This window comes from Heptranchias perlo, chromosome 12 (genome assembly GCF_035084215.1).
Source record: "Heptranchias perlo isolate sHepPer1 chromosome 12, sHepPer1.hap1, whole genome shotgun sequence".
NCBI lineage: Eukaryota > Metazoa > Chordata > Chondrichthyes > Hexanchiformes > Hexanchidae > Heptranchias > Heptranchias perlo.
The window spans coordinates 70,929,569-70,950,846 of record NC_090336.1 but is presented as its reverse complement, the minus strand read 5'-3'; the positions used below and the strand labels follow the sequence as shown (position 1 = coordinate 70,950,846).

The 21,278-nt window shown below is 49.4% G+C and overlaps 1 protein-coding gene across 2 annotated transcripts in view; it reads left to right on the top strand.

Annotated features, from left to right (window-relative positions):
- Positions 1-21,278, top strand: part of bmal1a (basic helix-loop-helix ARNT like 1a) — a 51,616-nt gene that overhangs the window by 29,028 nt on the left and 1,310 nt on the right. For both annotated transcript variants that reach the window (XM_067994242.1, XM_067994241.1), the window contains exons 12-15: positions 6,600-6,688; positions 9,267-9,375; positions 11,494-11,587; positions 17,650-17,752. In XM_067994242.1, the coding sequence (XP_067850343.1) occupies positions 6,600-6,688; positions 9,267-9,375; positions 11,494-11,587; positions 17,650-17,752 (395 nt within the window). The remainder of the gene's footprint in view (positions 1-6,599; positions 6,689-9,266; positions 9,376-11,493; positions 11,588-17,649; positions 17,753-21,278) is intronic.

The window sequence follows — 21,278 nt, the reverse complement described above, 5'->3', positions numbered from 1 at the left end:
TAGTCGGGAGTTCCAGGGTTTTGACCCAGCGACGATGAAGGAACGGCCGATTATATTTCCAAGTCGGGATGGTGTGTGACTTGGAGGGGGAACGTGCAGGTGGTGTTGTTCCCATGCGCCTGTTGCTCTTGTCCTTCTCGGTGGAGGAGGGCTGAGAGTGAGGGAGGGGAGGTCATGCACGATGGGAATCTGGGACATGATCTCCTGAACCTTTCACAGACGTGGCGGAGAACGGGCAGGAAGAAAATACAGATCTCACCTTCGTCTTTCAACATTGTGACTATTCCCATACTCTCCAGGCCGGCCTCCCATCTCCCATAAACTTGAGCTCATCCAAAACTCTGCTGCCCCGTATCCTAACTCTCACCAAGTCCCGTTCACCCATCACCCCCTGTGCTCGCTGACCTACGTTGGCTCCCGGGTCTGGCAATGCCTCGATTTTATAATTCTCATCCTTGTTCTCAAATCCCTCCATGGCCCTCGCCCCCCTCCCTATCTCTGTAACCTCCTCCAGCCCTACAACCCTCCGAGATCTCTGCGCTCCTCCAATTCCGGCCTCTTGAGCATCTCTGATTTCCATCGCTCCACCATTGGCGGCCGTGCCTTCAGCTGCCTAGGGCCCTAAGCTCTGGAATTCCCTCCCTAAACCTCTCCGCCTCTGCTCCTTCTAAGGCACTAATTAAAACCTACCTCTTTGACCAAGCTTTTGGTCACCTGTCCTGACGTCTCCTTATGTGGCTCAGTGTCAAATTTTGTTTGATAAACGCTCCTAGGAAGCACCTTGGGACGTTTTTACTACGTCAACGGCGCTATATAAACGCAAGTTGTTGTGATGCAGACAGGGTGCTGTTACATACGAACAATGACTGACCAGAAAAGACCCTCTGGTTCATCCAGCCTGACCCACACAACTGCGTTTCCTTGTGCATCACAATATATAGACTCCCTACCCCACCCGAGACCATCCTGGGAGAGGCGAAAAACCAGATTTTAAAAACCCGGGCCAATTTGGGGGTGGGGGGGGAAAATCTGGGAAATTTCTCCCCGACCCCCTCAAACGATCGAAACTAGTCCAGGAGTTCACTCTGGCCCTGGTTAATGTCACAAGGTACCTACCTCTTGTACTGGGTAATCTTCTCTTTCCCCCCCCCCCCCCCCAGCCAGAAACAGGACCAGCTCTCGCTTTAAGTTCTGCTATGTTGATGTGGTCTGGGGTATCTGTGGTTTTCTGTTTGGGGAACCCCCTCCCACCCCGGCCGCAGATATTGACCAGGCAACCCCTGGCCAGACTTGGTGCACTCCTGGGCACCCCTTCCAAATATTGATGCAATTCTGGGGCCCTCCTGTAAATATTGACACACTCCCAGCAGATACTCCGGGCTCCCCCTCCTTGTAAATAATCACACGACCCCCAAGGGGACCCTCTGTCAATATTAACAGTCCTGAGGCCTCCTCCTTCAGGAATGGATGTAAGGGATCTTACAACACCAGGTTATAGTCCAACAGTTTTTTTTTTATTCGTTCACGGGATGTGGGGGTCCCTGGCGAGGCCGGCATTTATTGCCCATCCCTAGTTGCCCCCTTGAGAAGGTGGTGGTGAGCCGCCTTCTTGAACCGCTGCAGTCCGTGTGGTGACGGTTCTCCCACAGTGCTGTTAGGAAGGGAGTTCCAGGATTTTGACCCAGCGACGATGAAGGAACGGCCGATATATTTCCAAGTCGGGATGGTGTGTGACTTGGAGGGGAACGTGCAGGTGGTGTTGTTCCCATGCGCCTGCTGCCCTTGTCCTTCTAGGTGGTAGAGGTCGCAGGTTTGGGAGGTGCTGTCGAAGAAGCCTTGGCAAGTTGCTGCAGTGCATCCTGTGGATGGTGCACACTGCAGCCACAGTGCGCCGGTGGTGAAGGGAGTGAATGTTTAGGGTGGTGGATGGGGTGCCAATCAAGCGGGCTGCTTTATCTTGGATGGTGTCGAGCTTCTTGAGTGTTGTTGGAGCTGCACTCATCCAGGCAAGTGGAGAGTATTCCATCACACTCCTGACTTGTGCCTTGTAGATGGTGGAAAGGCTTTGGGGAGTCAGGAGGTGAGTCACTCGCCGCAGAATACCCAGCCTCTGACCTGCTCTCGTAGCCACAGTATTTATATGGCTGGTCCAGTTAAGTTTCTGGTCAATGGTGACCCCCAGGATGTTGATGGTGGGGGATTCGGTGATGGTAATGCCATTGAATGTCAAGGGGAGGTGGTTAGACTCTCTTGTTGGAGATGGTCATTGCCTGGCACTTATCTGGCGCGAATGTTACTTGCCACTTATCAGCCCAAGCCTGGATGTTGTCCAGGTCTTGCTGCATGCAGGCTCGGACTGCTTCATTATCTGAGGGGTTGCGAATGGAACTGAACTGATTTGAAAATCGCAAGCTTTCGGAGGCTTTCTCCTTCGTCAGGTGAGTGTGGGATTCCTTGAAGGTCACCGCATATATAGTCAGAAAACAATACCTGGTAATTGCAGATAATCTTTCCAACTGCCCGTTGTCAAGGCAATCAAAGGAGTCGAATAGTGTTCAGACAGAGACATTACATACAGGACTACTGAATATACAAACGGTCAGAACCCAAAGACAGACAGACAGAGAGAGAGAGAGAGATAGATAAACATCTGAAAGGAAGAGAAAGAGAGAATGATCAGTTGTATTAAAAACAGATAACTCTTTTTTCGCTGGTGGGGTTACGTGTAGCGTGACATGAACCCATGATCCCGGTTGAGGCCGTCCTCATGGGTGCGGAACTTGGCTATCAATTTCTGCTCGACGATTTTGCGTTGTCGTGTGTCTCGAAGGCCGCCTTGGAGAACGCTTACCCGAAGATCGGTGGCTGAATGTCCTTGACTGCCGAAGTGTTCCCCGACTGGGAGGGAACCCTCCTGTCTGGCGCTTGTTGCGCGGTGTCCGTTCATCCGTTGTCGCAGTGTCTGCATGGTCTCGCCAATGCACCATGCTCCGGGGGCATCCTTTCCTGCAACGTATGAGGTAGACACACGACAACGCAAAATCGTCGAGCAGAAATTGATAGCCAAGTTCCGCACCCATGAGGGCGGCCTCAACCGGGATCTTGGGTTCATGTCACGCTACACGTAACCCCACCAGCGGAAAAAAAAGTTATCTGTTTTTAATACAACTGATCATTCTCGATGTTTCTCTCTCTCTCTCTCTGGGTTCTGACCGTTTGTATATTCGGTAGTCCTGTATGTAATGTCTCTCTGTCTGAACACTATTCGGCTCCTTTGGTTGCCTTGACAACGGGCAGTTGGAAAGATTATCTGTAATCACCAGGCATTGGTCTCTGACTATATATGCGGTACCTTCCATGGAATCCCACACTCACCTGACGAAGGAGAAAGCCTCCGAAAGCTTGTGATTTTCAAATAAAACTGTTGGGACTATAACCTGGTGTTGTAAGATTCCTTACATTTGTCCACCCCAGTCCATCACCGGCATCTCCACATTCAGGAACGTAGAAATTGCTGGACGAGAAAAAGACCGAGGTCCATCCAGTTCGTGATAATGGAGTTGTCGACTAATCACAGCAATCAATCTCCATCGATGAGTCTACAACAGACCCAGACACGAGGCGAGGAAAGCCCCCAGTGGTGGAGAGCTTTGGGAGCCATTGGTCCAAAGTCACCTGTTCCTCCCGAGCACACTCCACACGCTCTGTCTCAATTTATTCACTCGATCCCAAAATGTTTCCAGGGATCTCCCACAAACACTGATACACTTTTGCAGAACCCCCTAACACATTATTAACCCCACTTGTTTTTCTTTGATTTTCTACAAATAGTTACACATTTGTTTGGGGGGGGGTCTCTGCAAACATTTACACATTCTAGGGGTCCCTTGTCTTAATAGGAACTGGAGGAGGCCATTCAGCCCCTCCATTCAGTTAGATCAGGGCTGATCTGTACCTCAACTCCACTTACCCGCCTTTGCTCCGCATCCCTTGATACCCTTACCCAACAAAAATCTACCGATCTCAGTCTTGAAAGCCCCGATTGTCCCCCAGAATCCACTGTCTTTTGGGGGAGAGAGTTCCAGATTTCCACTCCCCTTTGTGTGACAAAGTGCTTCCTGATTTCCCTCCTAAATGGCCAGGCTCTAATTTTAAGATTGGGCCCCCTACTCCTAGAATCCCCAACCAGCGGAAATAGTTTATCTCTATCCACCCTATCCGTTCCCCTTAATATCTTATAAACTTCGATCAGATCACCCCTTAACCTTCGAAACTCCAGAGAATACAACCCCAATTTGTGTAATCTCTCCTCGTGACTTAACATAAAGGGCAAAAGGGTAACTAGGGAGAGAGTAGGGCCTCTTAAGGATCAACAAGGTCATCTATGTGCGGAACCACAAGAGATGGGTGAGATCCTGAATGAATATTTCACATCGGTATTTACGGTTGAGAAAGGCATGGATGTTGGGGAACTTGGGGAAATAAATAGTGATGTCTTGAGGAGTGTACATATTACAGAGAGGGAGGTGCTGGAAGTCTTAACGCGCATCAAGGTAGATAAATCTCCGGGACCTGATGAAATGTATCCCAGGGCGTTATGGGAGGTTAGGGAGGAAATTGCGGGTCCCCTAGCAGAGATATTTGAATCATCCACCGCTACAGGTGAGGTGCCTGAAGATTGGAGGGTAGCAAATGTTGTGCCTTTGTTTAAGAAGGGCGGCAGGGAAAAGCCTGGGAACTACAGACCGGTGAGCCTGACATCTGTAGTGGGTAAGTTGTTAGAGGGTGTTCTGAGGGACAGGATCTACAGGCATTTGGAGAGGCAGGGACTAATTAGGAACAGTCAGCATGGTTTTGTGAGAGGAAAATCATGTCTCACAAATTTGATTGAGTTTTTTGAAGGGCTAACCAAGAAGATAGATGAGGGCTGTGCAGTAGACGTGGTCTACATGGACTTCAGCAAAGCATTTGACAAGGTACCGCATGGTAGGTTGTTACATAAGGTTAAATCTCATGGGATCCAAGGTGAGGTAGCCAATTGGATACAAAATTGGCTTGACGACAGAAGACAGAGGGTGGTTGTAGAGGGTTGTTTTTCAAACTGGATGCCTGTGTCCAGCGGTGTGCCTCAGGGATCGGTGCTGGGTCCGCTGTTATTTGTTATTTATATTAATGATTTGGATGAGAATTTAGGAGGCATGGTTAGTAAGTTTGCAGATGACACCAAGATTGGTGGCATTGTGGACAGTGAAGAAGGTTATCTAGGATTGCAACGGGATCTTGATAAATTGGGCCAGTGGGCCGATGAATGGCAGATGGAGTTTAATTTAGATAAATGTGAGGTGATGCATTTTGGTAGATCGAATCGGGCCAGGACCTACTCCGTTAATGGTAGGGCGTTGGGGAGAGTTATAGAACAAAGAGATCTGGGAGTACAGGTTCATAGCTCCTTGAAAGTGGAGTCACAGGTGGATAGGGTGGTGAAGAAGGCATTCGGCATGCTTGGTTTCATTGGTCAGAACATTGAATGCAGGAGTTGGGATGTCTTGTTGAAGTTGTACAGGGCATTGGTGAGGCCACACTTGGAGTACTGTGTACAGTTCTGGTCACCCTATTATAGAAAGGATATTATTAAACTAGAAAGAGTGCAGAAAAGATTTACTAGGATGCTACCGGGACTTGATGGTTTGACTTACAGGGAGAGGTTAGACAGACTGGGACTTTTTTCCCTGGAGAGTAGGAGGTTAAGGGGTGATCTTATAGAAGTCTATAAAATAATGAGGGGCATAGATAAGGTCGATAGTCAAAATCTTTTCCCAAAGGTAGGGGAGTCTATAACGAGGGGGCATAGATTTAAGGTGAGAGGGGAGAGATACAAAAGGGTCCAGAGGGGCAATTTTTTCACTCAAAGGGTGGTGAGTGTCTGGAACGAGCTGCCAGAGGCAGTAGTAGAGGCGGGTACAATTTTGTCTTTTAAAAAGCATTTGGACAGTTACATGGGTAAGATGGGTATAGAGGGATATGGGCCAAGTGCAGGCAATTGGGACTAGCTTAGTGGTATAAACTGGGCGACATGGACATGTTGGGCCGAAGGGCCTGTTTCCATGTTGTAACTTCTATGATTCTATGATTCTAACCCTTGAAGTCCGGGTATCATTCTAGTAAATCTACGCTGCACTCCCTCCAAGGCCAATATGTCCTTCCGAAGGTGCGGTGCCCAGTCTTGATTTTTTTTTTCCCCCCACCCCCCCCCCCCAATCAATAGTTCCTCTGTATCGACCCTGTCGAATCCCTTTTCAGCATTTTTAAACACCTCGATTAGATCACTCCTCAATCTCCTAAACTCAAGGGGACACGAGCCGAGCGTGATTTCTCTCCCGGGTTTGCTCGAAGCAGTGCCCCCGGGGAGATTAATCTTCGGCTCCCGTGGACTCCAGGACGATCCTGGAGAGTTGGCCACCCGACTTTTCGGTGCAAACCTAAGCGGCCTCGGAGAGTAGAAAGCCTGAGTTAGAGCGATGCTACTTTCACACTGCCCCCAAGGGGACGGATGGACGGACTGACTGACCGATTGCCGATTTGCTGTTTTATTATTTCAGCGCCAGCTCTCTCGACAGAGGGGATTCAGTAACTCTGCCTCTCGCAGGCTCACCCCCGAACATGGATAGCGTGTTACAGGCTGGAGAAGGTACGGAGCAGGTTTTAATTTTTTTTTTAATTGCAGGAGCCCTGATTGACTCCTGTTGTTCCACGCATGCTGCCCTGACCTGCTGTGTGTTTCCAGCGTGTTCCTGTTTTAAAATTGTGGGTTCGAGCCCCACTCCAGATGACGATCCGGATTCTTTCCCCTCAGTCTGGTTCAGTAAAAACTGAAGTCGAATACATTTTAAAGTTCATCACAACTTTAATAGCAGGGTTCTCAGTCTGCAGCATTGATTTGGACTCCTGATAGAGTCCCTCTATGCTGGCAGAGCAAGAACAAGGAACATACAGAAATCCACACGTTTTTATACAAATCAATAGGGTTGGAACATACTTAACGAGGGTCAACACCAATCATAAGCCGGGCATAGGTTGCCATGCGAGGTTACATTATTTCCGGCCAATCATAAATCGTCCATGTGCTGATCATGCTGCTGTTAGACGTCAAAGGGGATAACTTCCTCACCTTCCAACTTGGAATGTTCTTCCCTGTCCCTTATCTCCCAACCTGGAATGTCTTTCAACTTTGGCTAAGCTCGTTACCTATATTGATCTGCCATAAACATGGAGACATTCAGACCAGTCCTTGAATCACATCAAAGACTCTACATTGCTAAGACCATGCAAACCTGCTGACTACGCAAACATATGGCCCAGCAGGAGGGCCAGGCCACCTGTACCAATCTCAGTTACTAACTAATTAACCCTTTCTAACCATTTTGCATTCTGCTTCTTTGCCACGTAGGCATCTTAATATTTTACCGAAAACTGACCACGTAGGGATTCTCACAGAGACTGGAGCACATCATCCAGGCCGACGCTCCCGGTGCCAGTACTGAGGGAGTGCTGCACTGTCGGAGGTGCCGTCTTTCGGATGAGACCGAGGCCCCGTCTGCCCCTCTCAGGTGGACGTAAAAGATCCCATGGCCGCTATTTCGAAGAGCAGGAGTGGGGGGGTGGGGGAGTTCTCCCCGGTGTCCTGGCCAATCTTTATTCTTCATCCAACGCATCACTTAAAAAAAAAATAGATTATCTGTTCATCATCACGTTGCTGTTTGTGGGATCTTGCTGTGCAGAGATTGGCTGCCGCGTTTCCCACATTACAACAGTGACCACAGGTCAAAAGTTCTTAATTGGCCGTAAAGCGTTTTGGGACGTCCTGAGGTCGTGAAAGGCGCAATAACCTAGAACAGTTGGATACGGGAAAGAAGCTGTTTTTGAGGCCGCTTTACCCCGTCCAGAGTGCGATTTGTCACGAGCCAGCTCTTGTGAGAAGATCTCAACAAAAGCAAAGAGCGTCTTAGCGAAAATTCTGCATCCGTGTGCTCGTTCGAATCCTATCCCCGCCCCCTCCCGGCCCCCGACGTCTCACCTGGCGAAGGAAGCGAGTATTCGAGCCAATCGGAGCGAGAAGGTCCCAGCATTGGACGGCCTGCGCTGAATAAAGTTGATATCGGTTGCGATGCCCCCCCTTAAGTCTGCTGGACTTGGCCTCAGCACCCTGGGTTGGGTTGGGTTGGGGGACGGGGGGCTCGGGCTCGTCTGCTTGTTGTCGCTAACCGGCTTGACCCTCCCCCCCCCCCCCCCCGCCCCCCCCTCTCGCCCTCGCTAGGAACGCGCGTACGAACAAAGACAAGGATGGGAGCTGGCCGCGACGCCTCTCGAGGTCGAATAGCCTACCGGCACTTCGCCGTCGGGGTGGGGGGGGGGGGGGGGGGAGGAATTCCGATTTGGGGGAAAGGCACGCGGTCGCCCGATTCTGCGGAACCCGTTGCCCCAGCAAGAATTTAGCAGCTAAGGCGGAGAGGGGGGAGGAGGAAGAAGCAAATTATAAGGTCAGAATACTGTGTATTGTAACAAGTCCCCAGCAGTTTGCAAATACCAAGGTGAGAATCTCTGTCTTAATGTAAAGGGAGACCGAGCCCTGGGCTCAGTGGGAGCCATTCTCCCCCCCCCCCCCCCCCCCCCCCCGAGTCAGAAGGTGGAGGGTTCGAACCCCACTCCGGGCGGCCCCGGGAGGGGGTCGAGGGGCGACCAGGGGGGTGGGGTGGGGGGGGCCCGGGAGGGGGGTGAGGGGAGACCAGGGGGGTGGGGGGGCCCGGGAGGGGAGACTGGGGAGGGCGGCCCCGAGAGGAGGGGGCGAGGAGAGACTGTGGAGGGCGGCCCCGAGAGGAGGGGGCGAGGAGAGACCGGGGAGGGCGGCCCCGAGAGGAGGGGGCGAGGAGAGACCGGGGCGGGGGTGGGGGGCGACTGGAGCTGTTCCGGGCGTGAATTCTGAGTTGACATCCAGCGGGATTCTCGTGGGTGTCGGTGACTTCCCCCCGCATCGTATGGGTTGTGGGAACCCAAAAAACCCTCCCCCCGGATAGGACTAACCCCCCCACTTATCGGCTGTTATAAACATGGCTACGTCCACGGAAGGAGTGTTAATCGGCCCACACTCCTCCCGCTGCTTCATGCTGTTCTCCCAGGGAAGAGCACGCGGGAATACGCAACGCAAACCCTCTTAAATGACACAGAATCGAGTGTTTCTGAACCTCTCGTCCTTCTCTCGCACTCTGCAGCCAGTTCAAAGCGCACCCTCGCCGCAGTTCCAGGCATCCCTGGGGGTACCCGTGCGGGAGCAGGGAAAATCGGTCGGATGATAGCTGAAGAGGTCATGGAGCTGCAAAGGTAACTTCTTTATCGGGGAACGGTGTGTCCATGAAGAATAAATGCGCTTTAGCAGAGAATAACCGAGCGCTGTGCGTCTCGTAGAATTTAACTCGTTGCGTTATCGACAAGGGAAATGGCACGTGAAAAATGTCTGTAGTTTTCAAAAGCCGGCCCCTCGTCCATGACTAAATAAGGGTACGTTAGCATTGCGGTTATATAATTGTACTAGTAATCCAGAGGCCTGGACTAATAATCCAGAGTCATGAGTTCAAATCCCGCCACGGCAGCCGGGGAATTTAAATTCAATTAATTAAATAAAATCTGGAATTAAAAGCTGGTATCAGTAATGGCGGCCACGAAACTACCGGTTTGTCGTAAAAACCCATCCGGTTCGCTGATGCCCTTTAGGGAAGGAAACCTGCCGTCCTTACCCGGTCTGGCTTATATGTGACTCCAGACCCACAGCAATGTGGTTGATTCTTAACTGCCCTCTGAAATGGCCCAGCAAGCCACTCAGTTCAAGAAGGCGGCTCACCGCCACCTTCTCGAGGGCAATTCGGGTTGAGCAATAAATGCCGGCCTCGCCAGCGACGCCCACATCCCATGAGTGAATAAAGAAAAAACTTAGTTGCTTCAGTTTCACGCAGTATCAGATATTCTCATCGTTGTAGCCCCGGCTCAGTGGTAGCACTCTAGCCTCTGACTCAGAAGGGTTAAAGTCCCACTCCAGAGACTTGGAGTGTCTGCCTGGGTTTTGCGCTCAAGTGCAGTACTTGAGGGAGTGCTGCACTGTCGGAGGTGCCGTCTTTCGGATGAGACGTTAAACCGAGGCCCCGTCTGCCCTCTCAGGCGGACGTAACAGATCCCATGCACTATTCGAAGAAGAGCAGGGGAGTTCTCCCCCCCCAGTATCCTGGCCAATATTTATCCCTCAACCAATCTCATCAAAGGAAAATTATCTGGTCGCTTGTCACATTGCTGTTTGTGGGATCTTGCTGTGCGCAAGTTGGCTGCCGCGTTTCCTACATTACAACAGTGACTACACTTCAAAATTACTTCATTGGCTGTAAAGCACTCTGGGAGATCCTGAGGTTGTGAAAGGCACTATATAAGTTCTTTCGTTAGAGCAGAGAAGGTTAAGGGGAGATTTTTTTTATTCGTTCATGGGACGCTGGCGAGGCCGGCATTTATTGCCCATCCCTAATTGCCCCTTGAGAAGGTGGTGGTGAGCCGCCTTCTTGAACCGCTGCAGTCCGTGTGGTGAAGGTTCTCCCACAGTGCTGTTAGGAAGGGAGTTCCAGGATTTTGACCAAGCGACGATGAAGGAACGGCCGATATATTTCCAAGTCAGGATGGTGTGTGACTTGGAGGGGAACGTGCAGGTGGTGTTGTTCCCATGTGCCTGCTGCCCTTGTCCTTCCAGGTGGTAGAGGTCGCGGGTTTGGGAGGTGCTGTTGAAGAAGCCTTGGCGAGTTGCTGCAGTGCATCCTGTGGATGGTGCACACTGCAGCCACAGTGCGCCGGTGGTGAAGGGAGTGAATGTTAAGGGTGGTGGATGGGGTGCCAATCAAGCGGGCTGCTTTATCTTGGATGGTGTCGAGCTTCTTGAGTGTTGTTGGAGCTGCACTCATCCAGGCAAGTGGAGAGTATTCCATCACACTCCTGACTTGTGCCTTGTAGATGGTGGAAAGGCTTTGGGGAGTCAGGAGGTGAGTCACTCGCCGCAGAATACCCAGCCTCTGACCTGCTCTCGTAGCCACAGTATTTATATGGCTGGTCCAGTTAAGTTTCTGGTCAATGGTGACCCCCCCCCAGGATATTGATGGTGGGGGATTCGGCGATGGTAATGCCGCAGCGAGTTGTTATGATCTGGAATGCGCTGCCTGAAAGGGCGGTGAAAGCAGATTAAATAGTAACTTTCTAAAGGGAATTGGATAAATACTTGAAAGGGAAAAATTTGCGGGGCTACGGGGAAAGAGAGGGGGGGGAGCGGGATGAATCGGACAGCTCTTTCAAAGAGCCGGCACAGGCACGGTGGGCCGAATGGCCTCCTCCTCTTGTGCTGTGAGATTCTATTCTATGACGATTTTATCTTGTCACGTATTCCTATTAATAACGCGAGCTTGTATTTGACAGGATCAGAGGGTCACCCGCATCGAGCTGCAATTCCAGTCCGCTTAACATGACCAGCACCCCACCTCCTGACACGTCATCTCCGGGGAGCAAGAAGGTAGGAGGGTCTTCTTGGCCCATATAATCCTCGAGTTGGTACCATCGAAGCCCCCCCCACTGCCCAGTCCACTCGGATCCATAGTGCGAGGACTGATGGGGAAACGATTGTTCCTCCGTTTTAAAAACAAAGGCGCCTGTTGTTCTTGCTCGCTCCACAGGGGAACGCTGTAACCACCCCCCGCCCCCGTCTCGGCCTGAAAGATTTACCGTGACCTCCGTGAGCAATTCCACGGGAGATTCAATAGCAACGGACCAAAAGTCTCGCCCATACAACAACTTGCATTCATATAGCGCCTTTAACGCGGTGAAACGTCCCAAGGTGCTTCGCAGGAGCGGTCATCAAACAAAATTTGACACCGAGCCAATTAATTAGGATATCAGGACAGGTGACCAACAGGCAGGTTTTAAGGAGCGTCTTAAAGCAGGAGAGGGGGAGAGAGAGAGAGAGAGAGGCGGAGAGGTTTAGGGAGGGAATTCCAGAGTTTAGGGCCTGGACAGCGTACGTTTCCTATAACTGTCGCACTTCGTGTAACATTGTCCCTGTCGCACTCTGTGATTATCCCGCTGTTGCTATGAAGCAGCGTGCCCTGCGACTCACCGCGAGCAATGCCACGGGTGATTTGCTGGTATATTAACAAAAGTTATGCAGTTGTCTGTCACAGTTCAGATGTCACACCTTGAAAGAGTCCTTTAAATATGGAATAAATCTCAGACGCTGCGCTTGTATGGAACTTGCATTTTTTTAAAATAAAATTATTGCCCAGCGCGATCTTGTACGAAAGCAAATTAAATCAATAGTTTGGCAAAGGGGATTTGAATCAGCTGAAGACACAGAGCTGCAGCATCAAGGATTTCTCTCTCAAAGACGGAGTTGCCCAATATATTAGCCGCATGTGGCTCATTGGAGTTTTACTCACTGGAGTTAAGAAGAACGAGAGGAGATCTTATTGAAACATGCAAGATTCTGAGGGGACTCGATAGGGTAGATGCTGAGAGGACGTTACCCCACATGGGGGAATCTAAAACTAGGGGGCGTAGTCTCAGAATAAGGGGTCGCCCGTTTAAGACGGAAATGAGGAGGAATTTCTTCTCCCAGAGGGTCGTGAATCTTTGGAATTCTTTACCCCAAGAAGCTGTGGAGGCCGAGTCATTGAATACATTCAAGGCTGAGTTGGACAAATTTTGGATCAGCGAGGGAGTCAAAGGATATGGGGAAAGGACGGGGAAAGTGGAGTTGAGGTAAAAATCAGATCAGCCATGATCTCATTGAATGGCAGAGCAGGCTCGAGGGGCCGAATGGCCTCCTCCTGCTCCTATCCCTTATGGTGGCTAATTGTGAATCCAAATGTGGCTAATTGCATTTCTGATTGTTTGTTTACTAATGAGTAACGGACACTGTTGGTGGTCACGTGATCTCAATGCTCATATTTGCATGGCGCGTGCGTGTGAACTTTAACCTTTTTGTGCGTTTGTTGGTAAAACGAAAAGCCGAGAGTTGTGCGAGTGTTTTTTGATCGTTGTGGCTGCTTTACTGGCTTGGTCAATGAATGGTGGCAGATCTTTAAGTAAATATCCACATGTGAAGTACATTTTTTTTAAAATTCGTTCATGGGATGTGGGCGTTGCTGGCAAGGGCAGTATTCATTGCCCTTGAGAAGGTGGTGGTGAGCCACCTTCTTAAACTGCTGCAGTCCGTGTGGTGACGGTTCTCCCACAGTGCTGTTAGGAAGGGAGTTCCAGGATTTTGACCCAGCGACGATGAAGGAACGGCCGATATATTTCCAAGTCGGGATGGTGTGTGACCTGGAGGGGAACGTGCAGGTGGTGTTGTTCCCATGCGCCTGCGGCCCTTGTCCTTCTAGGTGGTAGAGGTCGCGGGTTTGGGAGGTGCTGTCGAAGAAGCCTTGGCGAGTTGCTGCAGTGCATCCTGTGGATGGTACACACTGCAGCCACAGTGCGCCGGTGGTGAAGGGAGTGAATGTTTAGGGTGATGGATGGGGTGCCAATCAAGTGGGCTGCTTTGTCCTGGATGGTGTCGAGCCTCTTGAGTGTTGTTGGAGCTGCACTCATCCAGGCAAGTGGAGAGTATTCCATCACACTCCTGACTTGTGCCTTGTAGATGGTGGAAAGGCTTTGGGGAGTCAGGAGGTGAGTCACTCGCCGCAGAATACCCAGCCTCTGACCTGCTCTTGTAGCCGTATTTACCCGGATTCTACTAAAATTAGTGCATGAGGTTAAAACGGTGTCACCATAACCTCACCTGTGGCTAGTCAGCGATTTCTATTGGACAACACTGATCTAAAAGCACAGTTACAGTTCTGAAATGTCTACAGGGTACGTTAATCATAGAATCATAGAAGTTACAACATGGAAACAGGCCCTTCGGCCCAACATGTCCATGTCGCCCAGTTTATACCACTAAGCTAGTCCCAATTGCCTGCACTTGGCCCATATCCCTCTATACCCATCTTACCCATGTAACTGTCCAAATGCTTTTTAAAAGACAAAATTGTACCCGCCTCTACTACTGCCTCTGGCAGCTCGTTCCAGACACTCACCACCCTTTGAGTGAAAAAATTGCCCCTCTGGACCCTTTTGTATCTCTCCCCTCTCACCTTAAATCTATGCCCCCTCGTTATAGACTCCCCTACCTTTGGGAAAAGATTTTGACTATCTACCTTATCTATGCCCCTCATTATTTTGTAGACTTCTATAAGATCACCCCTTAACCTCCTACTCTCCAGGGAAAAAAGTCCCAGTCTGTCTAACCTCTCCCTGTAAGTCAAACCATCAAGTCCCGGTAGCATCCTAGTAAATCTTTTCTGCACTCTTTCTAGTTTAATAATATCCTTTCTATAATAGGGTGACCAGAACTGTACACAGTACTCCAAGTGTGGCCTCACCAATGCCCTGTACAACTTCAACAAGACATCCCAACCCCTGCATTCAATGTTCTGACCAATGAAACCAAGCATGCCGAATGCCTTCTTCACCACCCTATCCACCTGTGACTCCACTTTCAAGGAGCTATGAACCTGTACTCCCAGATCTCTTTGTTCTATAACTCTCCCCAACGCCCTACCATTAACGGTCCTGGCCCGATTCGATCTACCAAAATGCATCACCTCACATTTATCTAAATTAAACTCCATCTGCCATTCATCGGCCCACTGGCCCAATTGATCAAGATCCCGTTGCAATCCTAGATAACCTTCTTCACTGTCCACAATGCCACCAATCTTGGTGTCATCTGCAAACTTACTAACCATGCCTCCTAAATTCTCATCCAAATCATTAATATAAATAACAAATAACAGCGGACCCAGCACCGATCCCTGAGGCACACCGCTGGACACAGGCATCCAGTTTGAAAAACAACCCTCGACAACCACCCTCTGTCTTCTGTCGTCAAGCCAATTTTGTATCCAATTGGCTACCTCACCTTGGATCCCATGAGATTTAACCTTATGTAACAACCTACCATGCGGTACCTTTTCAAAGGCTTTGCTGAAGTCCATGTAGACCACGTCTACTGCACAGCCCTCATCTATCTTCTTGGTTACCCCTTCAAAAAAACTCAATCAAATTCGTGAGACATGATTTTCCCCTATAACAATTAGTGACATTAAACTCAACATTCCTGCAGCTCAGGTCTCCTGATACTGTAGCACTTTAAGGGATACGGGTGGTGTATGGGTTGTTGCTGGACTAGTAACCCAGAGAGCTGGACTGCTACAAGAGCAGGTCAGAGGCTGGGTATTCTGCGGCGAGTTACTCACCTCCTGACTCCCCAAAGCCTTTCCACCATCTACAAGGCACAAGTCAGGAGTGTGATTGAATACTCTCCACTTGCCTGGATGAGTGCAGCTCCAACAACACTCAAGAAGCTCGACACCATCCAGGACAAAGCAGCCTGCTTGATTGGCACCCCTTCCACCACCCTAAACATTCACTCCCTTAATCAGCGCACCGTGGCTGCAGTGTGTACCATCCACAGGATGCACTGCAGCAACTCGCCAAGGCTTCTTCGACAGCACCTCCCAAACCCGCGACCTCTACCACCTAGAAGGACAAGAGCAGCAGGCACATGGGAACAACACCACCTGCACGTTCCCCTCCAAGTCACACACCATCCCGACTTGGAAATATATCGGCCGTTCCTTCATCGTCGCTGGGTCAAAATCCTGGAACTCCCTTCCCAACAGCGCTGCGGGAGAACCTTCACCACACGGACTGCAGCGGTTCAAGAAGGCGGCTCACCACCACCTTCTCGAGGGGCAATTAGGGATGGGCGATAAATGCCGGCCTCGCCAGCGACGCCCACATCCCATGAATGAATAAAAACAAACCCAGAGACGTGGACCAGTAACCCAGGGATGTGGACTAGTAACCCAGAGACCGAGTGTTCAAATCCCACCATTGCAGTTTGATCAAATGGTTCTGTGTTGGACCTGTTCACACTACATGCTCTGTAATTCATACGCGCTTATGAAAAATGACAGACTGGCAAAGACCCACTGGTCCATCCAGCCTATCCCGTACAGTCGTGATTCCTAATGCACCCGGAAGCCAAGTGATCTCCTGAGAGATAAAACTCATTTCTAAAAAAAAAACCCGGGGCCGATTAGTAGGAAAAAAAAATCAGGAAAATTCCTCTCCGACTTCCTCAGACGTTGGAAACTAGTCCAGATCGTCGCTCTGGCCCCGATTAATGTCGTTCATTACCTCCCTCTTGTACGAGGCGATCTCCGCCCCAGCCAGAAACAGGTCCGGCTCTCGCTTGAAGGAATTTAGTGAATTGGTGTCCACTGCACGAGCCGGCAGCCTGTTCCAGAGGCCCGCTGTTCTCTGGGGAAAAGAACTGCTCAACATCCAAACTAGATCTGCCCTATCATAACTTGTAAATGTGACCCCTGGTCCTCCCTGACCTGTTCAGTTACGAGCTCAATTGCTAAATTTAAATCTGAGATAGATAGCTTTTTGGCAACCAAAGGTATTAAGGGATATGGGCCCCAAAGGCAGGTATATGGAGTTAGATCACAGATCAGCCATGATCTTATCAAATGGCGGAGCAGGCACGAGGGGCTGAATGGCCTTACTCCTGTTCTCATGTTCCTAGTTGAAACAATTGGTCCACATAAAGATTATCCAGTCCGTTCATTATCTTTATAAACCACGATCAAATCACCCCAAGTCTACACTTCTCTAAAGTGGAGAGTCGCAGCTCTATCTTGATGACTAAGATGCCTTAAATTGGGAATTCGTCCAGTGGCCCTCCTTTTGCACCCTTTCCAATCCCTCGATATCACCCACCATGTGAGGAGACCAAAACTGGACACAGTATTCCAACTGAGACCTGACCCTTAAGAGTTCATAAAAATTTGCAGCACAGAAAGAGGCCTTTCGGCCCATCGTGCCTGTGCCGGCTCTTTGAAAGAGCTGTCCAATTAGTCCCGCTCCCCCCTGCTCTTTCCCCATGGCCCTGCAATTTTCTTCTTTTCAAGTATTTATCCAATTCCCTTTTGAAAGTTATTATTGAATCTGCTTCCACCGCCCTTTCAGGCAGCGCGTTCCAGATCATCACAACTCGCTGTGTAAAAAAAAAAAAATGTCTCATCTCCCCCTCTGGCTCTTTTGCCAATTATCTTAAATCTGTGTCCTCTGGTCACCGACCCTTCTACCACTGGAAACAGTTTCTCCCTGACTACTCTATCAAAACCCCTCATGATTTTGAACACCTCCATTAAATCTCCCCATAACCTCCTTTTGCTCTAAGGAGAACAATCCCAGCTTCTCCACGTATCAGTATAGTTAAAGGGATAGCAGGTGCCAGTAAGACAGTTGCATCCTTTTTTAAGAACATAAGAAATAGGAGCAGGAGTCGGCCAATCGGCCCCTCGAGCCTGCTCCGCCATTCAATAAGATCATGGCTGATCTGATCCTAACCTCAAATCTAAATTCATTGTCCAATTTCCTGCCCGCTCCCCGTAACCCCTAATTCCCTTTACTTCTACTTTTTTTGAGTCTGATGGTAATTTTGTTCTGTGTCTCTCTCTGCAGATTCTGAATGGTGGCACCTCGGACATGACCAGTGCAGGCCTGCTCCCCGGGCACGTGACTGAGAGTGCTGGTTACCCGTACACTGACAACAGCTCGCTGCTTAGTAAGTGCTGCTCTCTCGGGCGTTGCCGGGAGAATCCTATCCGTTTCCCCGAGTTCCCAACCTGCACGATTCACGAGTGCCAGTGTGAAATCTGATAATCGTGGAAGTTACAGCGCACAAGGAAGCCTGTCGTGCCTGTCGTGCCTGTGCTAGGGTGGGAGGAGGCTCGTGTGGAGCGTAAACGCCAGTTGGGCCGAATGACCTGTTCTTGTACTGTAAATTCTGTTAAGATTTCACAGAGTTCATAGTGAAACCGCAGACTAGAAACTTCTCAATGTACTGAAAATTTAGAGGGTTAAGTTATGAGGACAGGTTGCACAAACATGACTTGTGTTCCCTTGAGTTTAGGAGATCGAGGGGTGATCTGATTGAGGTGTTTAAAATGTCAAAAGGATTCGATAGGGTCGACATAGAGAAACTATTTCCTCTGGTGGGGGAATTCAGAACAAGGGGGGGCACAATCTTAAAATTAGAGCTAGGCCTTTAGGAGCGAATTCAGGAAGGGCAGTGGTAATCTGGAACACTTTTTCCACCCCCCTCCAAAAGGCTGTGGATGCTGGGGGCCATTGGAACTTTCAAGACTGAGATCGAAAGATTTTTGTTGGGTGAGGTTATCAAGGGACGGGGAGCAAAGGCAGGTAAATGGAGTCGAGGTGCAGATCAGCCGTGATCTAATTGAACGGCGGAACAGGCTCGAGGGTCTGAACGGCCTGCGACTGTTCCCAAAACCAAGTCAGCAAAGCTGATGTTAGCGAGGCTTGTGGCCACTTACAGGACACGCTTACCTGAGCCCCTGTGCACCTGATTCCTCCAAGGAATTCAGATTTCATATTATAGATAATTCCAATTGATAACTTGAATCAGACGGGGCCAGACAGTTGGGGGGAAAAGGGGGGAGAAACTGCAAATGCTGGAAAACTGAAATAACGACAGCAAATGCTGGGAACACGCAGCGAGTCAGTCAGTGATAAAAGGGAAAGGCAGGTTAGCATTTCGGGTATGGACTAGGATTGCCAATTCTGATTGATTGGACGGACTCCGGCAAAGGTTCATCACATGACCTCCAATCGCCCACCCCCACCCCCCAGCCATTGGTCGCCCGACATGTCCATCATCGCAATGCCCCGCCTCCCCATGCCAATCGGAAAGTCATTGTTACCCAATTGGATGATTCTCGACTGTCAGTCAAACAGCCGTTTTCCCCTCCTTATCCAATATGTGTTGAGATGGAAACAAAAAACTTTTTTTTAACGTCCCTATAATTTTTCTCCTGCTCGCAGCAGTTCCGGGAAATTAATCTTTAATTCCTGGAGACTTCTGGACAATCCCTTAACGGGACTGAGTGAAATTGGGAAGATGATGGGGAACATCATGAGAACATAAGAAATAGGAGCAGGAGTAGGCCAATCGGCCCCTCGAGCCTGCTCCGCCATTCAATAAGATCATGGCTGATCTGATCCTAACCTCAAATCTAAATTCGTGTCCAATTTCCTGCCCACTCCCCGTAACCCCTAATTCCCTTTACTTCTAGGAAACTGTCGATTTCTGTTTTAAATTTATTTCATGATGCAGCTTCCACAGCTTCCTGGGGCAGCAAATTCCACAGACCTACTACCCTCTGAGTGAAGAAGTTTCTCCTCATCTCAGTTTTGAAAGAGCAGCCCCTTATTCTAAGATTATGCCCCCTAGTTCTAGTTTCACCCATCCTTGGGAAGAGAGAGAGAAAAAAAACAGCAGGCAGGAGCTTTGTCCCTTTTTATTTTGCTCGGTTCCCATGAGAAGAGCAGGCTTGAGGGGCTGAATGGCCTCCTCCTGTTCCCATTAAAGAACCCTCTTTATTTTCCAGCACCCAAGACGACAATCTGCCTTTTTACAGGTGCTACAGGGCCTATTTTATATTTTCTGCATTTTTTAAAAAAAAAATTAAATAAAGGTTTACCAGCAAGTCAGATAACGTCACGCGAAAGGTGAATTTTTAATCAGTGGGGTCTCGATGGTTTGCAGCACGAGTTCACAGCTGTAAAGAATGATTCATGGGTTGTGGAAGTAGCAGGTTATTCCAGCCAAGCTCTGCAAATTCAAGTGCCTAATGTAGTTACTGCTGAGTGCTTTTATTGGCATTTAATTTGAGGCACTCACCAGTGACAGGCCTGACTGACTGACTGCATGCAACAAAGGCACTACAGAACTGCAATGTTCAGCTAACTGGAGATATCTGACAGACAGTCGCTTGTTCTCGAGGCAGTACAAAGAAGGTTCACTCGGTTAATCCCGGGGATGAGAGGGTGGACATATGAGGAGAGGTTGAGTAGATTGGGACTCTACTCATTGGAGTTCAGAAGAATGAGAGGCGATCTTATTGAAACATATAAGATTGTGAAGGGGCTTGATCGGGTGGATGCGGTAAGGATGTTCCCAAGGATGGGTGAAACTAGAACTAGGGGGCATAATCTTAGAATAAGGGGCTGCTCTTTCAAAACTGAGCTGAGGAGAAACTTCTTCACTCAGAGGGTGGTAGGTCTGTGGAATTTGCTGCCCCAGGAAGCTGTGGAAGCTCCATCATTAAATAAATTTAAAACAGAAATAGACAGTTTCCTAGAAGTAAAGGGAATTGGGGGTTACGGGGAGCAGGCAGGAAATTGGACATGATTTTAGATTTGAGGTTAGGATCAGATCAGCCATGATCTTATTGAATGGCGGAGCAGGCTCGAGGGGCCAATTGGCCTACTCCTGCTCCTATTTCTTATGTTCTTTTGTTCTTGTCTGGGAATGCTCCTCAGCCTTTTTGCAACTTTTTTATTCTGCAGTTACTGCCTCCAACGACAGGCAACAGTCTCACCCGATACACAAGTCTGGCACCTTCACTGATCAGGCCTCAGCTTGGAGTATTGAGTCTGATTCTGGGCACCGCACTTTTTTTTTTAGGAAGGACGTCAAGGCCTTGGAGAGGTTGCAGAGGTTATTTGTCGGAATTGTACCAGGGACGAGGGACTTCAGTTATGCGGAGAGGCTGGGGTTTGCTCTCCTTAAGAGCAAGAGAGGGTTAAGGGGAGATTTAATAGAGGTGTTCAAAATTTATGAAAGGTTTCGATAGAGTAAATAAGGAGAAACTGTTTCCACTGGCAGGAGGGTCAGTAACCAGAGGACACAGAATTTAAGGTAATTGGCAAAAGAACCAGAGGGGAGATGAGGAGAACGTGTTTTTTTTTACACAGCGAGTTGTGATGATCTGGAACGCGCTGCCTGAAAGGGCGGTGGAAGCAGATTCAATAATAACTTTCGAAAAAGAATTGGATAAATACTTAAAAGGGGAAAAATTTGCAGGGCTATGAGGGAAGAGCAGGGGAGTGGGACGAATTGGGATAGCTCTTTCAAAGAGCCAGCACAGGCACGAAGGGCCAAATGGCCTCTTTCTGTGCTGCTTCATTCTGTCGTCTTCAAGTTCACAGCACGTGAGACTTCAAATGTTCAACATTTGAAAACGCATCGGGTTTTCTACGATGAATGCAGGCCCTGTTTGACGCTG